Genomic DNA, 20,893 nt, shown 5'->3' on the forward strand with positions numbered 1-20,893 from the left:
AAAATTATATAAAAATGTAAAAATTAAAAATTAAAATATATTTTGAAATTGGTATATTTGAGGCCTTACTACTAAATTACTAAATCAAGTTTATGATATTAAAATATCTTTTCCTTTGAAATAGTTTTAAAATATATACAGTAAACTAAAATGTCTTTCCTTTGAAATAATTTAAAAATATATACGGTGTCAAATTTATGTACTTAATTTATGTGCTTTACCTTGGAACTAGTAATATTGTCAACAAGATTCTATTTAACATGTTTAATTTTTTTTTCAAAAAAATTTAACTCGAACAATGTCACTTAACTAGGTTCAGGAAAAAAATTCAAGTCGAATTAGAATGATAAAATAAAATTTGTCAATTAGACTAACTCAAAAGTTTTTACTCAATTTGATTGATTCAATTCGACAAATGCTCACTCTTATGTGTGAGTCTAGGTATTATGATGATGTGATTGTTGAAAAAGATAAAAACAAAAAATTTTTAATTTTTAATATATATACATTAGGTGATAAAAATAGTCTACATGGAATATGTATGTGTTAAAAATAGTATTCATTACTATTCCATGAAGATTAAAATGGAAGAGTGAAAAAAAAATCTTAAGTGATCCTTCATTATTGATTAAATTAGAAATTGTTTTCAAGTAGCCAAAATAATTTCCCCTTACAGTACTTATAAATTTAATACTAAAGAAAGAAGGTTAAAATATTTTATTAATCTCTATACTTAAATGAGGATTATGATTTAATCACAAGTTGAAAATTAAATCATAATACTTTTTTTATTTAAAAATATTAATCCAATGAATGAGATTATTATAAATTTCTATTAAAATTTCCATCGTTGCACTATTGGAGTATTTACAACTTCTCAAGAGTTATTTAACATAACACTTCTCTCTTTTTTTTTAAACATATTACCTATATTAAACTAATATAATAATAAAAAAGCTATTCTATCAATATCAAAAAATAAATAGTATATCTTCAAGAATGTCTTTAAACACTTGCATATCTGTACTCCTTGTCGTAGCCATCTTTGCAATATGATCTATGACTTGGTTTCTCTCACTAGGAATATGCTTTATCTTTAATGTTGTATAGTTTGTAAGCTCATATGTATCCTTTGTAACAAAGTCGAGGAAGAATTTGTTAAATGAACATCTTGAATGGCTTTGACTACCTCTAGATTGCCTGTGTGGATCACAACCTTTTGATATCCCTTCCTTTGGTTAATGGATAAACCATCTAGAATACCCCAGAGTTCAGCATCAAAAACTGAACAAAGCCCCAGATATCAATTAAATTCAAGGATACATTCCCCTTCTTGCTTATACATCACCCCTAGTAGCCAGGGGCTGGTAGGGGCCCCGACCCCCTTAAAATTGAACATTTTCCATTTAGGCCATTTAAAATTTTATATTAGTAAAGGTAAAATTGCACTTTGACCCTTCTTAAAAATATAAAATTTGATTTAATCCTTTAAAAATTATAAAGAAATAGGGAATTAAAATGGTGAAATTGCATTTTTACTATCATAAAAATTACAATTTAATTTTGGCTCCTACAATATTTTTTTGGTTTCGCCCTTACCAGCAGCAGCAACTCTCGCATCCATCTTATCAGTTCCATTAGTGCATAGTTGAATCCAATTACCTATCATAGAAGATTCATAAGCAGTTTCAAAGTGTTCTATCGAATTGACTCTATGAGCTAAAAATATTGTTTTGCCCAGCTCACAGAAGACTTAATAGTTTTGGTGAAGTTCCAAATTGTTCCTTGGAAGATAAAAGGTTCTTGTTCTTCCATATGCGTTGAGCGATTATACCAATAATACTTGCCCAAAGACTACCCATTTTCAGTAGCCAGATCTAGGAGCATAAGTTCATTTCCATCCACTCAATCAGATCACTTGTAAAAAACATGCTTTGTAAGGTCCATTGGTACGGCATGAAGCCAAACTTCACTAGCCATTGGACAGTCTCTAAGGACAATAATTAAGTCTTCATTGCAATGCCGACATAACAGACACAGACCATGTTGATTGATACCCCTCCTTAACTATTCCATATTCGTTAGAATGCGTTGTTTGAAGATTAATCATAAAAATAACCGAATACGTTGATGTCTCAAGAACTTCCAAATAACCTTCCACCATCTATATTTAGTATGCCAAGAATTCTCTCGAAGTGATCTATACGCATTTTTCACAAAAAAAGACCCAGTGGAGGTGCCAATCCAATTAATTCTATCTTTCCCTGTAGAGGGATACGGAGAGGGATTAACAATTCTTTTAACAATATCCTCCAATAACCAAACTCTAAACAAGTCCAAATTCTATGCCCCATCTCTAGTTATCATGTCACGCAACAAACAATCCGAAATGAGATTATTTTGAGAAGGTACATAATTTATCAAAGGACCTAAGTTAGGAATCCAAGGATCCTTCCAACATCGGACAGAGTTCTCGATCCCCACAGACCATACCAAGTTTTCATGCCATAAAGGCCATACCTTAGCAATGGCTCTCCAAACAACTAAACAATTACCTTGCGCTATACTTTTAGATACATTATCTGTCATCCTGTATTTTGCTCAAATAACCCAAACCCATAATGCATCATCTTTTGAAACGAGATTAAATGCCAACTTTAGCAAAATATAGGAATCTTGATCCTCTAGATGTTGAAATCTAAGACCACTACAAGAACGGGGTTGGCAAATAGATTCCCAATCAAACAACGACATCTCCCTTACGCCACTAGAAGAGCCCCATATGAACTATCTTGCTAAGCATTCAATTTCGTCATATATACGTTTAGGAATCCGCATAGACTGTATAAAATAATTAGGTATAGAAAGAAGAACGGAATGAGCAAGATACCTGTTAGTGGCAACTACTTAGCGTCCCAATTATTTAGTTTGCTCCGCAAATTCTCCACCACAAACCTCAAAGTAGAGCAAGTAAATCTGTCATGGAATAACAACACACCCAGATAGGTACCAAGAGTTTGTGCCTTTTGAAACCTAAGTAAGCTACTCAATCTATCACTAAAATCAACATCTACTCCTCTAGAAAAGAAGATAATAGTTTTTCGAGCATTAACTCGATGACCTGAGATATCGTAAAAATTTTCAAGAATATCTTTGAGGGCCATAGCACGCTGTAAATCTGCCTTAGAGAAATAACCAAGTTGTCTACAAAGAACAAGTGAGATAAATCAGGTCCTGAACGAGATAATCTAATAGAACTCTACTTGCCGTTAAAATAGTCGATTGAATATCATGTCCTGACCATTCCATACATAGCACAAACATATAAGGGGATAACAGGCAACCCTGTCTAACGCCTCTGAGAGGCTTAAACTTTGGAGTTGGCACTCCATTCCACAAAATTTGCATGGTAGAGTTTGAAATTGCTTATATGATCATTCTCATAAGGAACTTCGGTATGCCAATAGCTTAAAGGGAACTATAAATAAAATCCTACCGTAAACTATCATAAGCCTTTTCAAGATCGATTTTAATAGTTATCCATCTTTTATTCTTAGCCTTCATAGAGTGTATGACCTCTTTGGCTATAAGGATCTTATCCAAAATATTTCTTCTAGCAATAAAATCGGCTTGCTCATGAGAAATAATTTTTGGAAAGATTATCCAGAATCGATTATCTATTACCTTCAAAATAAGCTTGTATAAAATAAAACAAAGGTTAATAGGTTGAAATTGTGAAAACTCCTCAAAATTAAGGACTTTAGGCACTAGAATTATAAAGGTATTATTGAGCTCTTGATCAATAGAGCTCCACTAAAAACTCCTTTAACCCAATCACAAATAGCCTCCCCAATAATGTCGCATTGATTCTGAAAGAAGCAGGCATGGAAACCATCACTACCTGGAACCTTTAAAGAGGCCATATGAAATAGAGAAGTCTTAATTTCCTCATTAGAGATTGCTCTCCTAAAAAACTCTTTATCACATTAGTCAATTTGAGGGAATGAACTAGAAGGTAAAACTTTCCTAAGAATCAGCTGTTCCCCATATAATTTCTAGAAAAAATTAACTGCTTCTTGTCGAATGTCACCTGGATTGTAATTCCAATCCCCTAACTGGTTTTTCAAGGCGATGATAAGATTAGCCTTTCTCATTTTAATTGTGCGATGATGAAAGAATATAGTATTTCGATCTCCCAAATTAATCCAATCACACCTGGATTTCTGCTTTCAAAGTAACTCTTCATGATAAAGAACAAATTCTAACTCCTCCATAGTCTCCATCTCCTTATGAATCAAATAATTTGAATTCGAACGTTTCAAAGCCCTCTCTATACCAGATAAGAAGTGGATTAACTTTTTTTTCGTGCTCTAATAATCCCATAAACAGATTTGTTCTAGACCTTAAGGTTAGCAATTAAATTAGAATGGGACTCAAACATATCACCATCATACCTCCAAATCTCTTTGACGAAGTTGGAAAAGCTTGGATGTTCAGCCCATCCTGCCAAACAACGAAAATGTTACCCTTTAGGCAAATAGAGTGTTGGATTAAAATTAAGGAGGAAAGGTCGATAATTCAATTTGAGCCTAGTAAGATGAGTAACCATGCAATTTGGAAAGGCTTGAACCCAAGCATCATTACCTAGAGCATGATTAAGTATTTTAAAAGTCCCTCTTCTATGCCAAGTAAATAATAGACTCCTGAAACCCAAATCATGTAGACCATTAAAATCAACAAACTCTCCAAAATAAGGACATTTTATCTCACTAGAGCTTTCTCCTTTTTTTTCTCATCGAAGGATAGAATAACATTAAAATCATTAATTGCCATCCAAGGAATCGAGATAGGAAGAATAATCACTCTCATTTGTTCCCAAAGCACAATTCTTTTCTTTTCTTTTTTTGGACTTCTATGGAAAAATGTGATAAAAACATATTGAGAAGGAATGTTGCTATGGATTCGAACCAAAATGAATTAAGGGTGATTATAGACAACCTCTAAACTGACAATGTTTTTCCACCCAATCCAAATACCTCCTAAAAACCCCACCGCTTCAACTCAGTGAGAACATTGAAAACCTAACTTGGCAATTACTTCATTAGCTTTCCTTCCACTAGTCCTTAGTTCCAGCAAACTAACAATATCTGGTTTATATTCTAGATTATACTCCTTATAAATTCGAGGAAAATTAGAGCTCGCACACCCTTGAAAGTTTCAAAAAAAAAGGTGATAGATTCAAATCCATAATTATAGAATAAATCAAATCAAAATTAGACTTACTGACGAAATACCAGCCCAAAAATGAGTTACTTTCTTGCTTTATTAGGGTCATTATTTGTTATGCCCTTTATAGCTTGATAATTTATTAATTCAACCACACTGATCATCGATTCGGACAAGGAACCTAGGTACTAGAAATTTTAAAGATAGTTCCTCTATACTAAATAGTCCTGTTAAGCTTCTTGCTTTTTCGTCCCTAGAAAAAAATTCCTCCAATAGAACGTACACCCGCGACCACACCTCTACTACTTACCTCCTCCATTTGACCAAAGGATTCGAGTGCAAATTCTCCTTAAAAACAACAACCAAATGCTTATTGGAATCCAATATACTATTTTCTCTAGATAACGAAACCTCTAAATTCCCTTCAAAGATCGAGTTGAAATGGGAAGAAAGAGTAGATTTATTTTTGGCATTAGGAGATTTCACCACCGATTGGTCGCTAATGTTCTTACCAGGTTCAGGCTCATCATTTAAAATAGCAGCTGGGTTTCTTTATCTTGATTTATCATTGCCGAACCTTCCACACCATCCCCTGATTTGTCACTTTGATGAATCTATACCTATCCAATAAATTAATAAACCCTAATCTATTACGTTTGAATCGATGATTCCCTAGCCTATTGATGCTAAATCACTCCCAATCGAAACATCAATGTAGCCAACCTTTCCCTTGCCTTTAGGCTCTTTTGCACTAATACTAGCATTTTGACCCACTACTTTCACATAGCCCAAAGAAAAGGCCTGCTTAGGATTTTTAAGAGATGGTGTATAAACACTAGCAATGTCGTCAGATTTTAAAAATTACACCCTTCAGCTCCATTAATTTTATTGACCAAATCTTCTCCATGCCTTTCCTCCTGCAAATTCTCCATTTCATTATGATTTTCTAGCACATTAAATCTAGATTTGATAGCCAATTTCCTATTAATTTTGGCGTCAATCTTTTTAGAATCCCTAGGATTTCGCCTATTGCGTCTCTCAACGATCATCCACGGGCCTTAGACGTCGTTGTTGTTGGACAAGCCATTTCCCTCTAGTGCCGTATTCGTCATTTTCTCTCCACCACTATTCGAGGTTTCATCAGTAGCTTCCCCTGAATTTATCACCTTTATAGAACAAAACTCCTTCATATGGCCATACACTCACATTAGAAATATAAAATATCTCGTTTATCGTAATTTGTGATACCTGAGGTTTGTCTAAACTAACATAGATCGTTATGCACACAAATTTACCTATTGCTCTGTTATTGGTATTGAAGTTTAGCTTAACAACCTTTCCGACTAGTCTGTCGATCTTCCATAAAATTTTCTCTTTTTGTGCATATAACCTGAGAGTTTGGGGAACCTTATCTATGACATTACCACACTAGGAAAAGGTTGTGCAAGGTCAAACTTAATGGACCATGGCTGAATTGTCAAGTATTGACCGAAGATGATCAAGGCCCTTAAGAAAAAACTTGTTCATAATCTTTTGGGTTCCAAAATTCTAGAAAATAACCATTTACAATATCCATCAAACTGAAAGGCTGACTTGGCTTCCACAAAGCATAGATTTTGTTTTGAAGCATTGCATACCCAATGCTCCTATCTAAAAGCTTAAACACCGTAGTGTAAGTCATATCATTGATTAACAACTGATTAATTCTCTTCGAGAAATTAATTGATGGGATACCGTTCACAAGTGACCTCATGATGTCTTATTCCATAAAGGTAAAGTCATCATCTTCTTCGATACCTGATCTACCATTCTTCCCTCTGAAAGCATGAGAACTTTTCCTTGACAACCTCTCCTTCCATGAAAATAGTGTGTCTGGGTCCAATTCCCCCGCCATCACCATATCCGAATTCGCTTCCTCATTCTGATAAGCCTCACATTTACATTCTTCATTGATAGAACTATTAGTTGTCATTTTCATTGAATTATTTAGGTGTCAATTTAATACATAACACTTCTCTTTTACATCAAGGGCTTTAACAACTATTGGATTGAAATTTTAAAATTTAGAAAATGTATAATGACTTATTTAGCCTTCCAATTTTACCAAAAAAAATCTTTTTAGCTATTCATTTATTTTTTTTTATCTCTTTTAGCCCTTAAATTTATATTATTTGTCAAATCACTCCAAAATAGATGAAAACGTTAACATTTAGTAACTTTGCTGATGTGGCATCCACATAGCTTTCAACATGCATGACATGATAGCAATTAATTAATTTTTTTAAATTAAAAAATTTTAAAAATAATTTTATATATTTTAAATTTTTTTAATAATTTTTTAAATTTTAAAATTTAATTAATTGTTGACGTGGTATCGACATGAAAATTCACGTGCATGCTATGTTAACAAAGCTAACAATTAACTTTTTCATTCATTTTGAGGTAATTTGATAAATAGCACAAGTTTAAAGGTTAAAATAGACAAAAAAATTAAATAAAAGACTAAAATAATTTTTTTTTATAAAATTAGAGGGCCGAATAAATTACTATACCGTTAAAAAAATATAAAAAACTAAAATTGATTAAATATTAAATATAGAATAAATTTACCACATAACTAATAACTTAATCTAGATCAAAATTTCAAAAATTTTGCTTTAAAATATTTATAAATCTCAAAATACAAAAGAAAATGAAAATAAATTCTTTATTCCTCATAAGAATAGTATAAATGGCATCACAAGATTTGACATGCATGATTAATAGGCCCCCATACCAGGATGACGTGTCACGTTGACCCTTTCTCTTCTGTTTTTTTCTTTTCTCAAAAACCCAACAAAATCATCTCCCATTGGCTGTTACGATTGTGTCACCCATAACTCGTTCCCACGAACTCACTTCTTCTTTCTATTTCACTTACCCTGTTTTCTTCTCTTTTGTTGAATGGTTTTTGCAGCAACCCCTGTTTCAATTAATCAGTTTCATTTCCTTTTTTTTTTCTCTTTCCAAATTCAAGTTTCAAAGTTTCGCTGGTCAAAGTTGAGTTTTCAATGGAATGATATTTTTTTTTTCTGTATTTTAGTCTCTCTTCAAAAATCCCAGCTTTAATAAAATAGATAAATAAAGAAAAAAATATTATATATATTTCTTGTTCCTCTTTTGTATATGACAGTTGGATTCTTACGGGTGGCATGAAGCCTTAGCTAATACTACGAGCTAGAAGTTTTACGGAGTCATAGTCGTATTTGAATTTTCTTCGTTATTTGATTCTTTGTCTAATCTTCTGTACATTTACTTAGAAAATAAAGAAAGAGAGAGAAGAGTCAAGGGGTTTAGGTAGAAAATTTGGGTGGTTTATTTATTATAAAAAAAGGAAAGACCATGAATTGGGGAATTTCCTGGAAGTATCCTTTAATGGGTATCAATTAATTTCTTTGGAATTCTGGTTGGAACTCCTTTTCTTTTCTTTTCTTTTTTTTTTTTTTGCTTTTAATTTTACATGTTTGGGCAAGAAGAAAAAAACCGGCTTGCCGGCACTGCTGCTGACGCCGACCGGCAACCATATCTACGGTCAATTTCTTGGACCGACCGTTCACCAAGTAAGCCGAACCCAAAACCGCCTCCGAACACAAAAGGGAGATCATGTTTGCCTCCTCTTTGTATAAAAAGAAGGCTGGTGGAAGAGTGGCCAAACGCTGGCTCTGATGACCTTGGTGTTTGGCCTCATCCCCAGACGCCTAGAGGCTCTGTTAAGCCCCTTCCGAGTCCCGGTTCCAATAGGGAGTTTCAGTTGAGGAAAGATAAGCTAGCTTTCTATGACAAAGAGTGCTCCAGGATTGCGGATCATATATATTTAGGGAGTGATGCCGTCGCTAAGAACAGGGAAATTTTGGCCAAGAATGGGATTACTCATGTGTTGAACTGTGTTGGTTTTGTTTGTCCCGAGTATTTCAAGAACGATCTTGTTTACAAGACGCTATGGTTACAAGACAACCCGTCCGAGGATATCACTAGCATTTTGTATGATGTGTTTGATTACTTCGAGGATGTTCGGGAACAAGGCGGGAGGGTTTTGGTGCACTGCTGTCAGGGAGTTTCCAGATCGACTTCTTTGGTGATTGCGTATCTCATGTGGAGGGAAGTGCAGAGCTTCGATGATGCATTTCAGTATGTGAAGACAGCTCGTGGGGTGACTAATCCCAATACAGGGTTCGCTTTCCAACTTTTGCAGTGCCAAAAGAGGGTGCATGCGGCGCCTGCAAGCCCGAATTCTTTGCTTAGAATGTATAAAATGGCTCCACACTCCTCGTATGATGCTCTTCATCTTGTGCCAAAACTGTTGAATCATCCAGGTATACAAGGGCTTGACTCCCGTGGGCCTTCATTGTGCATGTTCCTTCAGCTATTTATGTTTGGGTTGGAAAGAAATGCAGCAATATTATGTCCAACAGGGCTAGTTTGGCTGCCAATCAGGTTATTCGATATGAACGGGCGCAGGGTCCTATTATAACTGTTAGAGAAGGGGAAGAGCCTGTGAAATTCTGGGATGCTCTTGCTATGGGACAGGTCTCAGCAGCTGCTGAAGCAACCAATATTTGCGTTGGTGAACGGAAGGTAGGCGATTATGATTTGGATTTTGAGCTTTTCCATAAGGCACTTGCTGGTGGTGTTGTTCCACCATTTTCAGTGTCTGCTGCTGAATCAGAAACTTGCCTTCCTGCCAGAGAGAGTGGATGGGGTAGGCTAAGGCAGAAGTTTGCTAATGGCATCATGAAAGAATTTGTCAATTCATCCAAATTGGGTTGTAACTTGACTCCTGGCACTGATAGGTCAGATATGATTGTCGACGACACTCGTAGAGATTCAGAAGCAGAAGATAATGTTTCACTCTCTTCACCATCCTCGCCATCAATCATTCCATGTGGTTCACCCGACTCCTTTGATTGTTTCCCAGATACTAGCCCGATTCGAAGTAAAGATCCGTGTGAAGATGTAGACCAATCAGTTACTCCTTGTGATTCTCCATTGGCACCAAGGTCCCCTTGTGGTTCACCAAGTTCTTTTTCTAGTTTTGCGGCTAGCAGCCCAAAATTCAGTTCCAAGTCTCCTACACTTTCACCTTCAACGTCTGACTATGGCAGTTCATTCGCTTTTTCGCCTTCATCCTGTAATTGGTCTGACTTTTCGTATATGTCTTCTCGGCAACCTTCACCTTCAGGCCTGGAAGCTATTGATATTTATTCTTGTTTACAATCTAAAGAAATTTCCCTTTCACCCAAAAAAACATTTTCTTCTGATCATACTTTGAGTGTGGCAATTACTGGTTCGCCTTGTAAAGGTACTTCACCGTCACTTGCTGAGCGCCGAGGGAGTCATCCTCCACCACGCATGGTGTTACCATCAGTTGATGAACAAGTCCCCAGGAATCTTGTGAGGTCTTGGTCTTTTTCTATGCCCGAGTTGGATGATGATGATGTAATGAATGGTGTAGATTGTAATCAATATGAGCCCGAAGATGATTCAGAGGAGTTAATGTTAGATGCTGAAGTTGTTGCCGTTAGCATTAAGTCACATGGGAGGACTGAAAATCAAAGTGAATACAGTGAATGTCATGCTCAATCCGGTGCAGTCTTTGAGAAGCCTAGAGGAGTAACCACCATGGCTCTATATCAGTGGCCTACACTGAGTAAAGTGGAGATGCGTGGATCTCATCACATCCTTGAGTCTGGAGCAGCATATATGTTGTTAGCTCCAGATGCAAGTGATTGTTCCGGTGTTTTATATATCTGGCTAGGCCGTGAAGTTATGTGCGGAAAAGGTCAAAGCCGATCTGAAAACTCAGGTGGCACAAACAAGGATAGTCATCCTCATTGGGAATCTATTGGCCGTGAATTTCTTAACAAAATGGATTTGGCATTAAATGCCTCAGTGCAGGTAAACCTTACTTTGGAAGTTATATAACAAATTATGTTTTCATTAAAATCTGTGGTTACTTATGTTCATGTAAATAGCTTATTAGCTTTAATACTCTGATTTCTAACTATGAACCAATAAAGTAGAATCACCTTCCATCTAGTGATAAAGAAGATAACACATAAACATCTAGTTTGGTGGCATTAATGATCTATGAAGTTAGTTTCTTTGATAAATATTAAGAGGTTAGACCGGTTAAGTCGGAGAACTATGTGTATATTTGCCCTATCACTAAAACTGATACTGGAGTACAAGCTGATCAAACTTGCTGATGCCAAACGAACCAATACGCTCATGCTTGCGGATGTGAGTCTTAGATTATTGATCATCTCGGTTGTGTGCCGTGGGGTGTAAAGCATCACAGGATGGCATTCATGCTTGTATATTGTATATTGATGGCATTCATGCTGTATTCTTTCATTTGTAAAGCCATTCCCCAGCATGCATATGATGGGGTCTTCTAAACCACTTTTTTTTATCATCATGGTTTTGATTAGTTTGAGCTACATTTTTTAATGTCTGAAACTTCATTTGCGAAACACAGGTAGTCATAGAAGGCGAGGAGCCAGAGCAATTTTGTAAGCTTTTCAACTGTTATACCGATCCCAAAGGCTGAACAAAGCAACAACCATGATTGAGAGGAGCTTGAACCATTCCAATCCTCAATGGATAGGCAGAATGGATGGAGATCAATACCGCAATTGTAGATCGAGTAAAACGGGGAGTTGGCATCCCAAGCAGTGGAAGCAAGGGGTTTATATCCTGCTTGTGCGATGTATTGCTGACGAAGATCTCAGACATTGTTTAACAAAAAGAAAAAAAAAACACGAACTGGAAGTAATGCATCTATTACCATAAGCTGTTCATTGTTCTGCAGTTAGCCTGTGGGGTAAGGTACATCAAAGTCCAACAACAAAAGCGGTTGTGCCTTTTGGGTTGAAAAGAAAAATCAAAATCATTGGGCACCAGACACCAAGCACTAGCAGTTTTTGTAACTTTGTATCCATAAACATGCTAATTTGAACTCTTTAATAGATCGTGTTTAGCATAATATTTCAAAAAACGATGATCGGTGAAAGGTAAAAGAAAGGGAAACCATTTATCTCTGCAGTCCCTACAATTGTTTGGGTAAGGCTGGCATTAACGAGCATGGCCATGTCTCAACCTAAACATTAACTGTCTTGTCTTGTCTTGTCTAAGTGGTTGGACAAAAGCTCGAGACATGATGTTAACCTAGCAGGTAAGCTATTACCAAACGTACGACGGTTTTTTAAACTTATTTGTTTTTAGGGTTGAATAAAAAAGAAGTGTGTGTGTGTGTTTTTTGTATTTATTTATGTTTAATATTAGTATTTAAAATATTATAAAAAAGAATTTAAAAAATCAATGAATTTACTCAATCCGAGCTGGATTAATTCAATTATTTATAATATTTGGTTTGATTTGATTTTGTTAAAAAAGTCAAAACAATCAAAACTTATCAACCATGTTAACAAATCATATTTATTTAAAATTAAGATTTGAAGGAAGTGAATTAAAAGACTTCTAAAGAAAATCAATTTTGAGATTTTACAAACATTCAACCTCTCTTACATCAATTTCTCAAGTCTATTTTTAGACTTCAGTTTAAAAAAGAGCTTTAATAAAAAATAATAGCCACCAGTCAATTTAATTAATTATTACTTACAGTTTTCAATTTCTTTTTATAATCTTTTCAACTAATAATAAAAACTAATTTTAAATTAAGCTTTAAAAAACTAATTTTAAATTAAGCTTTATTAAACTAATAATTTTTAAATTTTTTTAAGTTATCTATTAAACTATTATTTGTCTTTGTATTCTGAGTCAAACAGTAACACAAATTCGATTAAAAAAATTACAAAAATACCTTTTCGTATTTTATATAAAGTGTATTATTAGAAGATATTTTAGTCTTTTTATTTTAAAAAAAATGAATGAAAAATATGCAAACCAACACTAATCACATTAATAAACCTTAAATTTACTACTTAACTAAAGTTTTATTTTAATAATTTTATATATTTGTGTTCTAAATATGTAGTTTTTACACGTATACGCGTGTGATAAGATTTCTAGTATAAATTAAATTTGTGTTGATTAATTAGAATGACAATGTTAAATGCATTATTTAGAAATTAAAAAAATTCAAACAAAAATTAATATCAAATATCAAATTTTGAAAAAAAAAAACATATATTAAGTTGACTTTAAAGGAAGAAGTAACTCCTTATATATTTTTTATATAATACTTGAAATTAATCATAATTTTTTTCGGTTCTTTTCAAATTCATGTTCTCTAATATTAATAATAAAGTTAATAAAAATCGAATTAAAAGAAAGTCAACCATCTCTGCACTTTTTGTACATTAAAGATTTGATACTTATTTTTATTTTAAAAATTTTAGTTCATCTATGTTTTATATTTAAAAATTTTGTTAAATTTTAAAATAAGAGAGAAAGGTTAAAATTCAAAGTATGAAGTAAAAATATTTTAACCTTTATGGACGAGAATAAGCCAAAATCTTTTTTCTTTTTCCTTCTTTTAGCTTGGCCACGTGGCAAGCATAGAAGGTTAAACTTGTATAGTACTAAAATATATGCTCTTTTAGATAGATAGATTACAGGCTGTTTGCTGCATCTTCTAAAAAAGTCCCAGAAGCTAAAGACTAGTTTAAAACGCTCCCCACACACCACAAGCAAGCCACACCCAATTACACCGAATCAGCTATGAAGCTATCGGTTCTCGGCTTCTTCTGTTTCTTCTTCGCTCCCTCTCTCTGCAGGTGCTTTCATTCTCTCTCTCTTTCATTTCATTGCCGATGGGTTGGCCCTTTGCTCTAATTTATTAGCTTTTGATTCAGACTTAAGCTGGTGTGGATATGAATCAGTAAGCTTCCAACTAGGATTAAGGGTCCCAATTTAGAAATACCAACAGTTTTCCCACTACATCGCTTCTTTTCCTCTAATTTAAAGAATTTTTAAAAGTTAGCTGATGATACTATCAAACCGCTTATCTCAATTCTTGTAAGATACTATGAGTATTGAGTGCATTGTTAAAGTATATCAAAATTTTCTTAACCATATAGTGTAATAACTTGGGCAGATATCAACTATTCAGCTTACTTTATGCATATTCCTTGTAAGATAAAGATTTTGATGGCCAAACTGGATACTTCAAATATCTGTTTTACTTTTTTGTCCCTTCTTTTCTTTTTCGAAAGGCCGTATTTGTTTAATGTCCACATTGATGCATGTTATTGGCTTATTGCTGTATGACTTACCATTTCACTAAATTAGGTGATGTCTGATAATGATTCTCCACTTGTTTTTAGTGCTCATGATGATAGCTTATTTCAGGGTACCATCTGAAACACATGTAAAGACTGAACCAGAACATGCTAGCACCCCACCAAGAGGTTGGAACTCTTATGATTCTTTTTGCTGGACCATATCCGAGGAAGAATTCTTGCAAAATGCTGAAATTGTTTCTAACCGTCTTAAGCCGCATGGATATGAGGTATGACATGGCTGATGGCTCTGTATGTGCTTGAATATGTCACTGATATTACAACTATAGAAGTGGAAATTTTTATGCTGGTTAAAAGAAAAAGCTGTTTTCTTCATTTATCTCTGCACTTGTATACAGTATGTTGTGGTGGATTACCTTTGGTATAGAAGGAAGGTGGAAGGGGCTTGCACTGATTCTCTTGGATTTGATGTGATTGATGAATGGGGGAGGCCAATTCCTGACCCGGGAAGATGGCCGTCATCCAAAGGTGGGAAAGGTTTTTCAGAAGTAGCAAAGAAAGTACACGGCATGGGTTTGAAGTTTGGAATTCATGTTATGAGAGGGATAAGCCTGCAAGCTTTTAATGCAAACACCCCCATCTTAGACACTGTCAAGGTACTGCCGGTTATTCCAACTACAAAGTACTTTCTACTTTGAATAACCAAAAAAAAAAAACAGCATTAGCATTAGCATTGACACTTTTCTTTGATTATTTATTTTCTTACTTTATCTTTTACTAGGGATATGCATATGTAGATTCCGGCAGACAGTGGAGGGCAAAAGATATAGGAGTCAAGGAGAGGGCTTGTGCTTGGATGTCTCATGGTTTCATGAGTGTAAATACCAAGCTAGAGGCTGGAAGAGCCTTCTTGAGGTCACTTTATCTCCAATATGCTGAGTGGGGTGTTGATTTTGGTAATGTTAACACTTACATTTGTCAATCACAAACAGACAACTTGACCAGATAAATTTCCTTTCTTTGGTAGTATAATTGGAATCCTTCTGATGTTACTTTTTAATTTTTCATTTCCTTTTGTTTTTTTCCTGTCTGCAGTAAAACATGACTGTGTATTCGGCGATGATTTGGATGTAGAAGAAATAACCTTTGTATCAGAGGTAGTAACTGGCCTGTGGTACAACTATTCATATTCATGTTAAAATTTCTGAAAAGATAAACCTTTGCAGGTTCTGAGAAAGCTTGATCGCCCCATTATATATTCATTGTCCCCAGGTACCAGTGTGACACCAGCTATGGCTCAAGAAGTTAGTGGACTAGTCAACATGTACAGGATTACTGGAGATGATTGGGATACATGGAGAGATGTTTTATCCCACTTTGATATTACCAGGTGGGTCAAGCATTCCATATGATCGAGAGTTTACATTTCCAGACCAAATTTTGACTTTTTCTTATTTTACATGTTATTGCACTTTGCTTTTTTATCTTTTATGTGACCTGATATATTTGTTTTTCTATGTCAGAGACTTTTCTACTGCTAAAATGATAGGTGCCAAGGGCTTGCTGGGGAGGTCGTGGCCTGACTTGGATATGTTACCATTGGGATGGCTCACTGATCCAGGTTATACGCCCTGGCAAATAGCTATTCCTTTCATGCCCTTGTTGTCCCTACCAGTTGTCTATGCAATGATGGCTTTTTAGTTGCAAAATATTTGTTTTGAGTTGGGCATTTATATGGGAGGGCTAAGCTAGAATCAGTGAAGAACCAAAAATAATTGGATACTTTCCTGCATTATAGGTTCGAATGAAGGTCCACATAGAACTTCTAATCTTAATCTCGATGAACAAAGAACTCAGGTTTGTTTCTATAAATACCTATGATTTGGTATTCTATTACTTGGCACTAAAAGTAGCCATTTACATTGACCTAGTCCCTTTCTTTTCACAGATAACTTTATGGGCTATGGCCAAATCGCCTCTCATGTTTGGAGGAGATGTAAGAAAGCTGGATGAAACCACATACAATCTGATCACGAATCCTACACTGCTTGAGATAAACTCTTTCAGCTTAAACAATATGGAGGCATGTAAACTTCCATGGACATAATATGGGAGATTGAACTTTCTTTTAACTAATAATGACATGCTACTTTGTTGTTTTTACAGTTTCCTTATATCACGAGCAGAAGAAGATGTAGAAGTAAGGAAAAGGTTCTCTCGCAGGATTTGGCCGAAGGGGGCATGTTAGGTATACGAGCTTTGGGTCTTATTACCTGCAAGGATCCCAAAGCAAATGGTTGGTCAACTAAAGCTCTTGATCAAGATCTTGAACAAATCTGCTGGAAAGAGAAATCGGAGAGCAAATTTGAGGAACCTCCATGCCTTTACAAGAGAAAACCTCTTATAGCTTCGTAATTAGCTTTTTATCTAGTTTGTTTCCTGTTGATTATTTTTACACATGCAATTTTTCATTCGTTGCTGGATAACTTGTACAGGGGTGTGGAGATGATCTACAAGAAACAATACGAGGGAAAACTTCATTTATTAGAAAGTGATGGTATGGAATTATGCTTGGATGCTTCTCCAAGAAGGAGGCTTACATCAAAAGAATTTGGGGGAGGTTCTTTCTCACCTTGCAAGTGGGATGCTAATCAGGTATTGATTATTTCTAAAATTACAAAGCAGAGAAGTTAGGAAGCGCAATTAAGACCAAAGGAAGGAAACACAATCGAAATACTAATTGAAAATTAGCCAAAGGTGATGGATAAATATAGAATCTAAAACAATAGCTTGTTGAAGCTTAATCCCGAATAAGGAGAATTGTTGTGGTTCTGTCATAAATACTTAATCCCAGGAGACAGGACTGCATCGTTATCAACTCATGCATGGCCAGCACAGCGTAAATATGACCCTTATCAGACCACTAGCATTTAAATACAAACATGTCCAATAAATTTCAGTATCTTGTTATTAATGACTGCTTTTCCAAGCTAGGTTGGTAAAATAAGTATCAAAATCTAATGTATTTATTCTGAAATTCACAGATGTGGGAGTTGAATGGTACTGGTTCCCTGGTAAACAGTTATTCTGGTCTATGTGCAACAGTGGACTTACTGAAAGGTGATATGTTTGATTTTAACTGAACGTTATAGGAATCTTCAAGATCTTGTTATCTTTTCCTTTTTGTTGTTATAGTTTAAATTTTTCTTTAATTTCCAAATACATTTTGATTGTTCTTGCAGTTGATGCTGGTTCGAACGAAATTCGTTCATGGATTGCAACCGGGAGAAGAGGTTTGATATATTTGAGGCCATAGTACTTTTTTTCAATTTGTACATCATATTCAAGCACCGTTCTAATTATCATTTTCGTATTGGTTTTCCCAGGAGAAATATATCTTGCGATTTTCAATTTGAACCCGAAGAAGACAGTGATATCTACTACAATAGCAGACATAGGTAAGGTATTTCCCTGGAAAAACATGAAAGGAGCATCATGCAAGTACCATGAAATTTGGAGTGGAAAGTCTGGAGTGACAAAGCAGATGATATCAATAGCAGTGGAGAAGCATGGTTGTTCTTTGTTTGTTCTAACCTGTGATTAGTGTAAAGAAGTTACTCTTTCGTCGGGTGACCTCCGACCATCCCTCTTATTTCATGTCTCCGATGCAAATGCAATTGTGTTCTATATCTATGGCAATCCTGTTCTTGTTGTCAACATTTTCGTCTAAGATACTTTCTTTATAGATTTAAAAAACATTAGTGTTGCATTGAAGGAGATTGTTGAGACAATTTGTAGTAAATTTACTATATAATAATGCAAAGCAGATCAGAGTATATTAGTATTTGGTCTTTTTCTGCTTGTTTTCATTTCTTATTATTACTATTTTAACACAAGATTGATCATATTGTTGTTCTTTTCTTTCTTTTATATTTTGGTCAGAATTTCATAGTTTTTGCTTCTTTGCTTTTAAGTTCTAACTTTTAGCTAATATATCTCTACTTAATACTCCAGAGCCCGAGTTTGGTTCAATTTTTTTTTCTCTTAAGAACGGTTCAAAGAAATTACAAAATAATAACATTCAATTATAATAATAAAACAAATTAACGTTTTTAAGATCCTTCTAATACAAAGGAAAATAAAGATTTAATTGAGTAGAGTAACATAAAAAAACATCAAATTCAATATATAATATTAATAATTAGAATTTATGCAAGTGAAAAAAATCTTTTTATTATTTAGAAAAATGAGTTAAATTTAAAAATATAAAAATAGTTTTTATCTGACTAGTGTTATAAATACATTATTATTATAAAGTGGATCCCATTAAAATAAGAAGTGGATGTCTATTAGGATAAGATGTTTGATGTATTTAGCACCCTAATGTTCATTAGGAGCATGATTTTATACTGTTTATAGAAGCGTTGTTCTCCTATTTTTTGTTCTTTTTATTTTCTTTATTTTTTATTTTATAACATGTTATCGTCATGATCTTGCTCTAGAGTGGTAGTTTCTTTGTATCAGTGATCAAATTTATCCCCATTAATTTCGAAGATCTTAGACAACAAAAGATGCAAAGTTTTCTGGTATGTTTCTTTTGTTTAGTGTTTCATATCTGATTTTTTTAATTAGCTAATTCATGATTAATTATAAATATTTCAATTAACTTATTTTATTTTTTGTTGTTGTTAAGGATGATTAAGATTTGATATCAATATGAATCTTAGTTCCTATTCTTGATATTGGGATTTATTGTTGTGTATGGACAAAGTTTAGATATGATAAAGAATTTCTAGATATTCAACAAATCTTTTAGTCGAGTCATGGTTATGGCTATATATATATATAATTGCATGAAGAAAAACGGGGTAAACTACACTTGTAGTCACCCAACTATTGGTTGTTAGAAGAAAAAATCTGATATAAATCTTAATAAACCAAGATCTATTATGTTAAATCATCAAGAATAAAAGCTAGATGCAGAAGCATAACATAAGCATACATAAATCCACTGATATCTTGAAATATTTGAATCTCCACTGATATCTTGAAATATTTGAATCTTGTGATTTTGATATTCCAAATTAAGACACAAGTAATCTAGATAAAGTGTCTTTCTATTTTCTAAAGATGGAATGTCAGAAAAATAATATATAACTTTAATTTTCGACTAATCCTTTTAGGATAGAAAATAATAACATGTAGTTATTATTTTTTTGGTGAATTACATTAAAAGGGCAAAGCCCGAACAATAAACGTGACTAGCGAGACTCGAACCCAAGCCACACCTGGGGCGGTGAATACCCTTGACTATCAGGCCATCACATGGGTCACAAATGTAGTTATTCTTGTTATATATAATATATATTATAATATATGACGTCCAAATTATCCAAAAATCTTCCACTTTGATCACATTTATATACATTAATTACCTTATAATTACAAGTCACTATATAACCTTATGAACCCAACACTTTTCAATCATATCAAAAAGAGATTATGGACAATCTCGTCCATTGATTATGTTAAAATAGAACTAAGGTGACTTTCGTTACATATACCATAACTAAGTTCATCCCTAATCACGTATATTAACACAACAAAATTACATATCAAGTATGGATGTGTAGCATGGAAATTACATGCAATGTAATCTTAACATGTCTAATTCTAACTGATCCTCCCAATTCAACAAGCATTTCTCAATCATCATCTCAATAGACTCATCCTTATGACTAGAAATTGGATGAAAGTTTTAAATTTTTTTATTAAATTTCCAATCTTTTTCAATAACGTGAGTAGAAATAATTAGCTTTTTACAAAGAAGTCTATGTGTCAGTAGTTAAGTAAACTCTAGAATAAGAACTTTTCAAAAGTTGTTTTATCTTGACCTTTCATCTAAATACAATTGACGAACATCCCTAGTCATAGTAATTCGTGAATGATTATGAAACCTAGGACATGCCACGAACATAAATTTCCTAAAGCCTTCAATTTCAACAAACTTGAAAGGTAATTCATCAATCACAATCATTTGTGCTAACCTTTTCCTACATGCTTCTTAATCAAATCTCCAAGTTGAAAAATGTCCTCCCCCCTTCAACTCCCTTACTAGGTAAAACTAGTTGTTATTGGCTAGTGTCAATAATATTACTAGGATTTTCTTACATGAACTTATATGATATTTCAATGACCTCGTACCATTTTTTCCCATCACAACAAAATTCCTTTTCATATTAATTAAATTTAGTTTTACTTGCACCATTACTATTAATAATCATAGTGAAGTGAGACCAAACTTCCGACCTTGGAGGGAAGAATTTTCTTTTCTCAACAGTCCCCTTTGTTTGGTTTGAAGCTTCACCTATTGATTTTTTAAAATCTATCAAAGTTGGAGGTGTAACACTACCCTCAACAGATGT

At 34.0% G+C, this 20,893-nt stretch overlaps 2 protein-coding genes across 2 annotated transcripts; both read left to right on the forward strand.

Annotated features, from left to right (window-relative positions):
• The first annotated feature begins 8,030 nt into the window (after positions 1-8,030).
• Positions 8,031-12,474, forward strand: LOC107886531 (protein-tyrosine-phosphatase MKP1). The gene is given in 3 exon segments (XM_016810524.2): positions 8,031-9,602; positions 9,605-11,160; positions 11,744-12,474. Coding segments are annotated over 3 exon segments (2,505 nt in total). The 5' UTR covers positions 8,031-8,725; the 3' UTR covers positions 11,816-12,474.
• Positions 12,475-13,824: 1,350 nt separating this feature from the next.
• LOC107886530 (uncharacterized) lies at positions 13,825-18,312 on the forward strand. The gene is made up of 14 exons (XM_016810523.2): positions 13,825-14,003; positions 14,578-14,737; positions 14,867-15,124; positions 15,250-15,424; positions 15,564-15,625; positions 15,695-15,858; positions 15,992-16,089; positions 16,267-16,325; positions 16,417-16,551; positions 16,635-16,879; positions 16,964-17,123; positions 17,513-17,588; positions 17,711-17,761; positions 17,855-18,312. The coding sequence occupies exons 1-14, from the start codon at positions 13,948-13,950 to the stop codon at positions 18,070-18,072; spliced, it is 1,917 nt and encodes a 638-aa protein (XP_016666012.1). The 5' UTR covers positions 13,825-13,947; the 3' UTR covers positions 18,073-18,312.
• The last annotated feature ends 2,581 nt before the right edge of the window (positions 18,313-20,893 follow it).

Source organism: Gossypium hirsutum, chromosome A03, assembly GCF_007990345.1.
Source record: "Gossypium hirsutum isolate 1008001.06 chromosome A03, Gossypium_hirsutum_v2.1, whole genome shotgun sequence".
Lineage (NCBI taxonomy): Eukaryota > Viridiplantae > Streptophyta > Magnoliopsida > Malvales > Malvaceae > Gossypium > Gossypium hirsutum.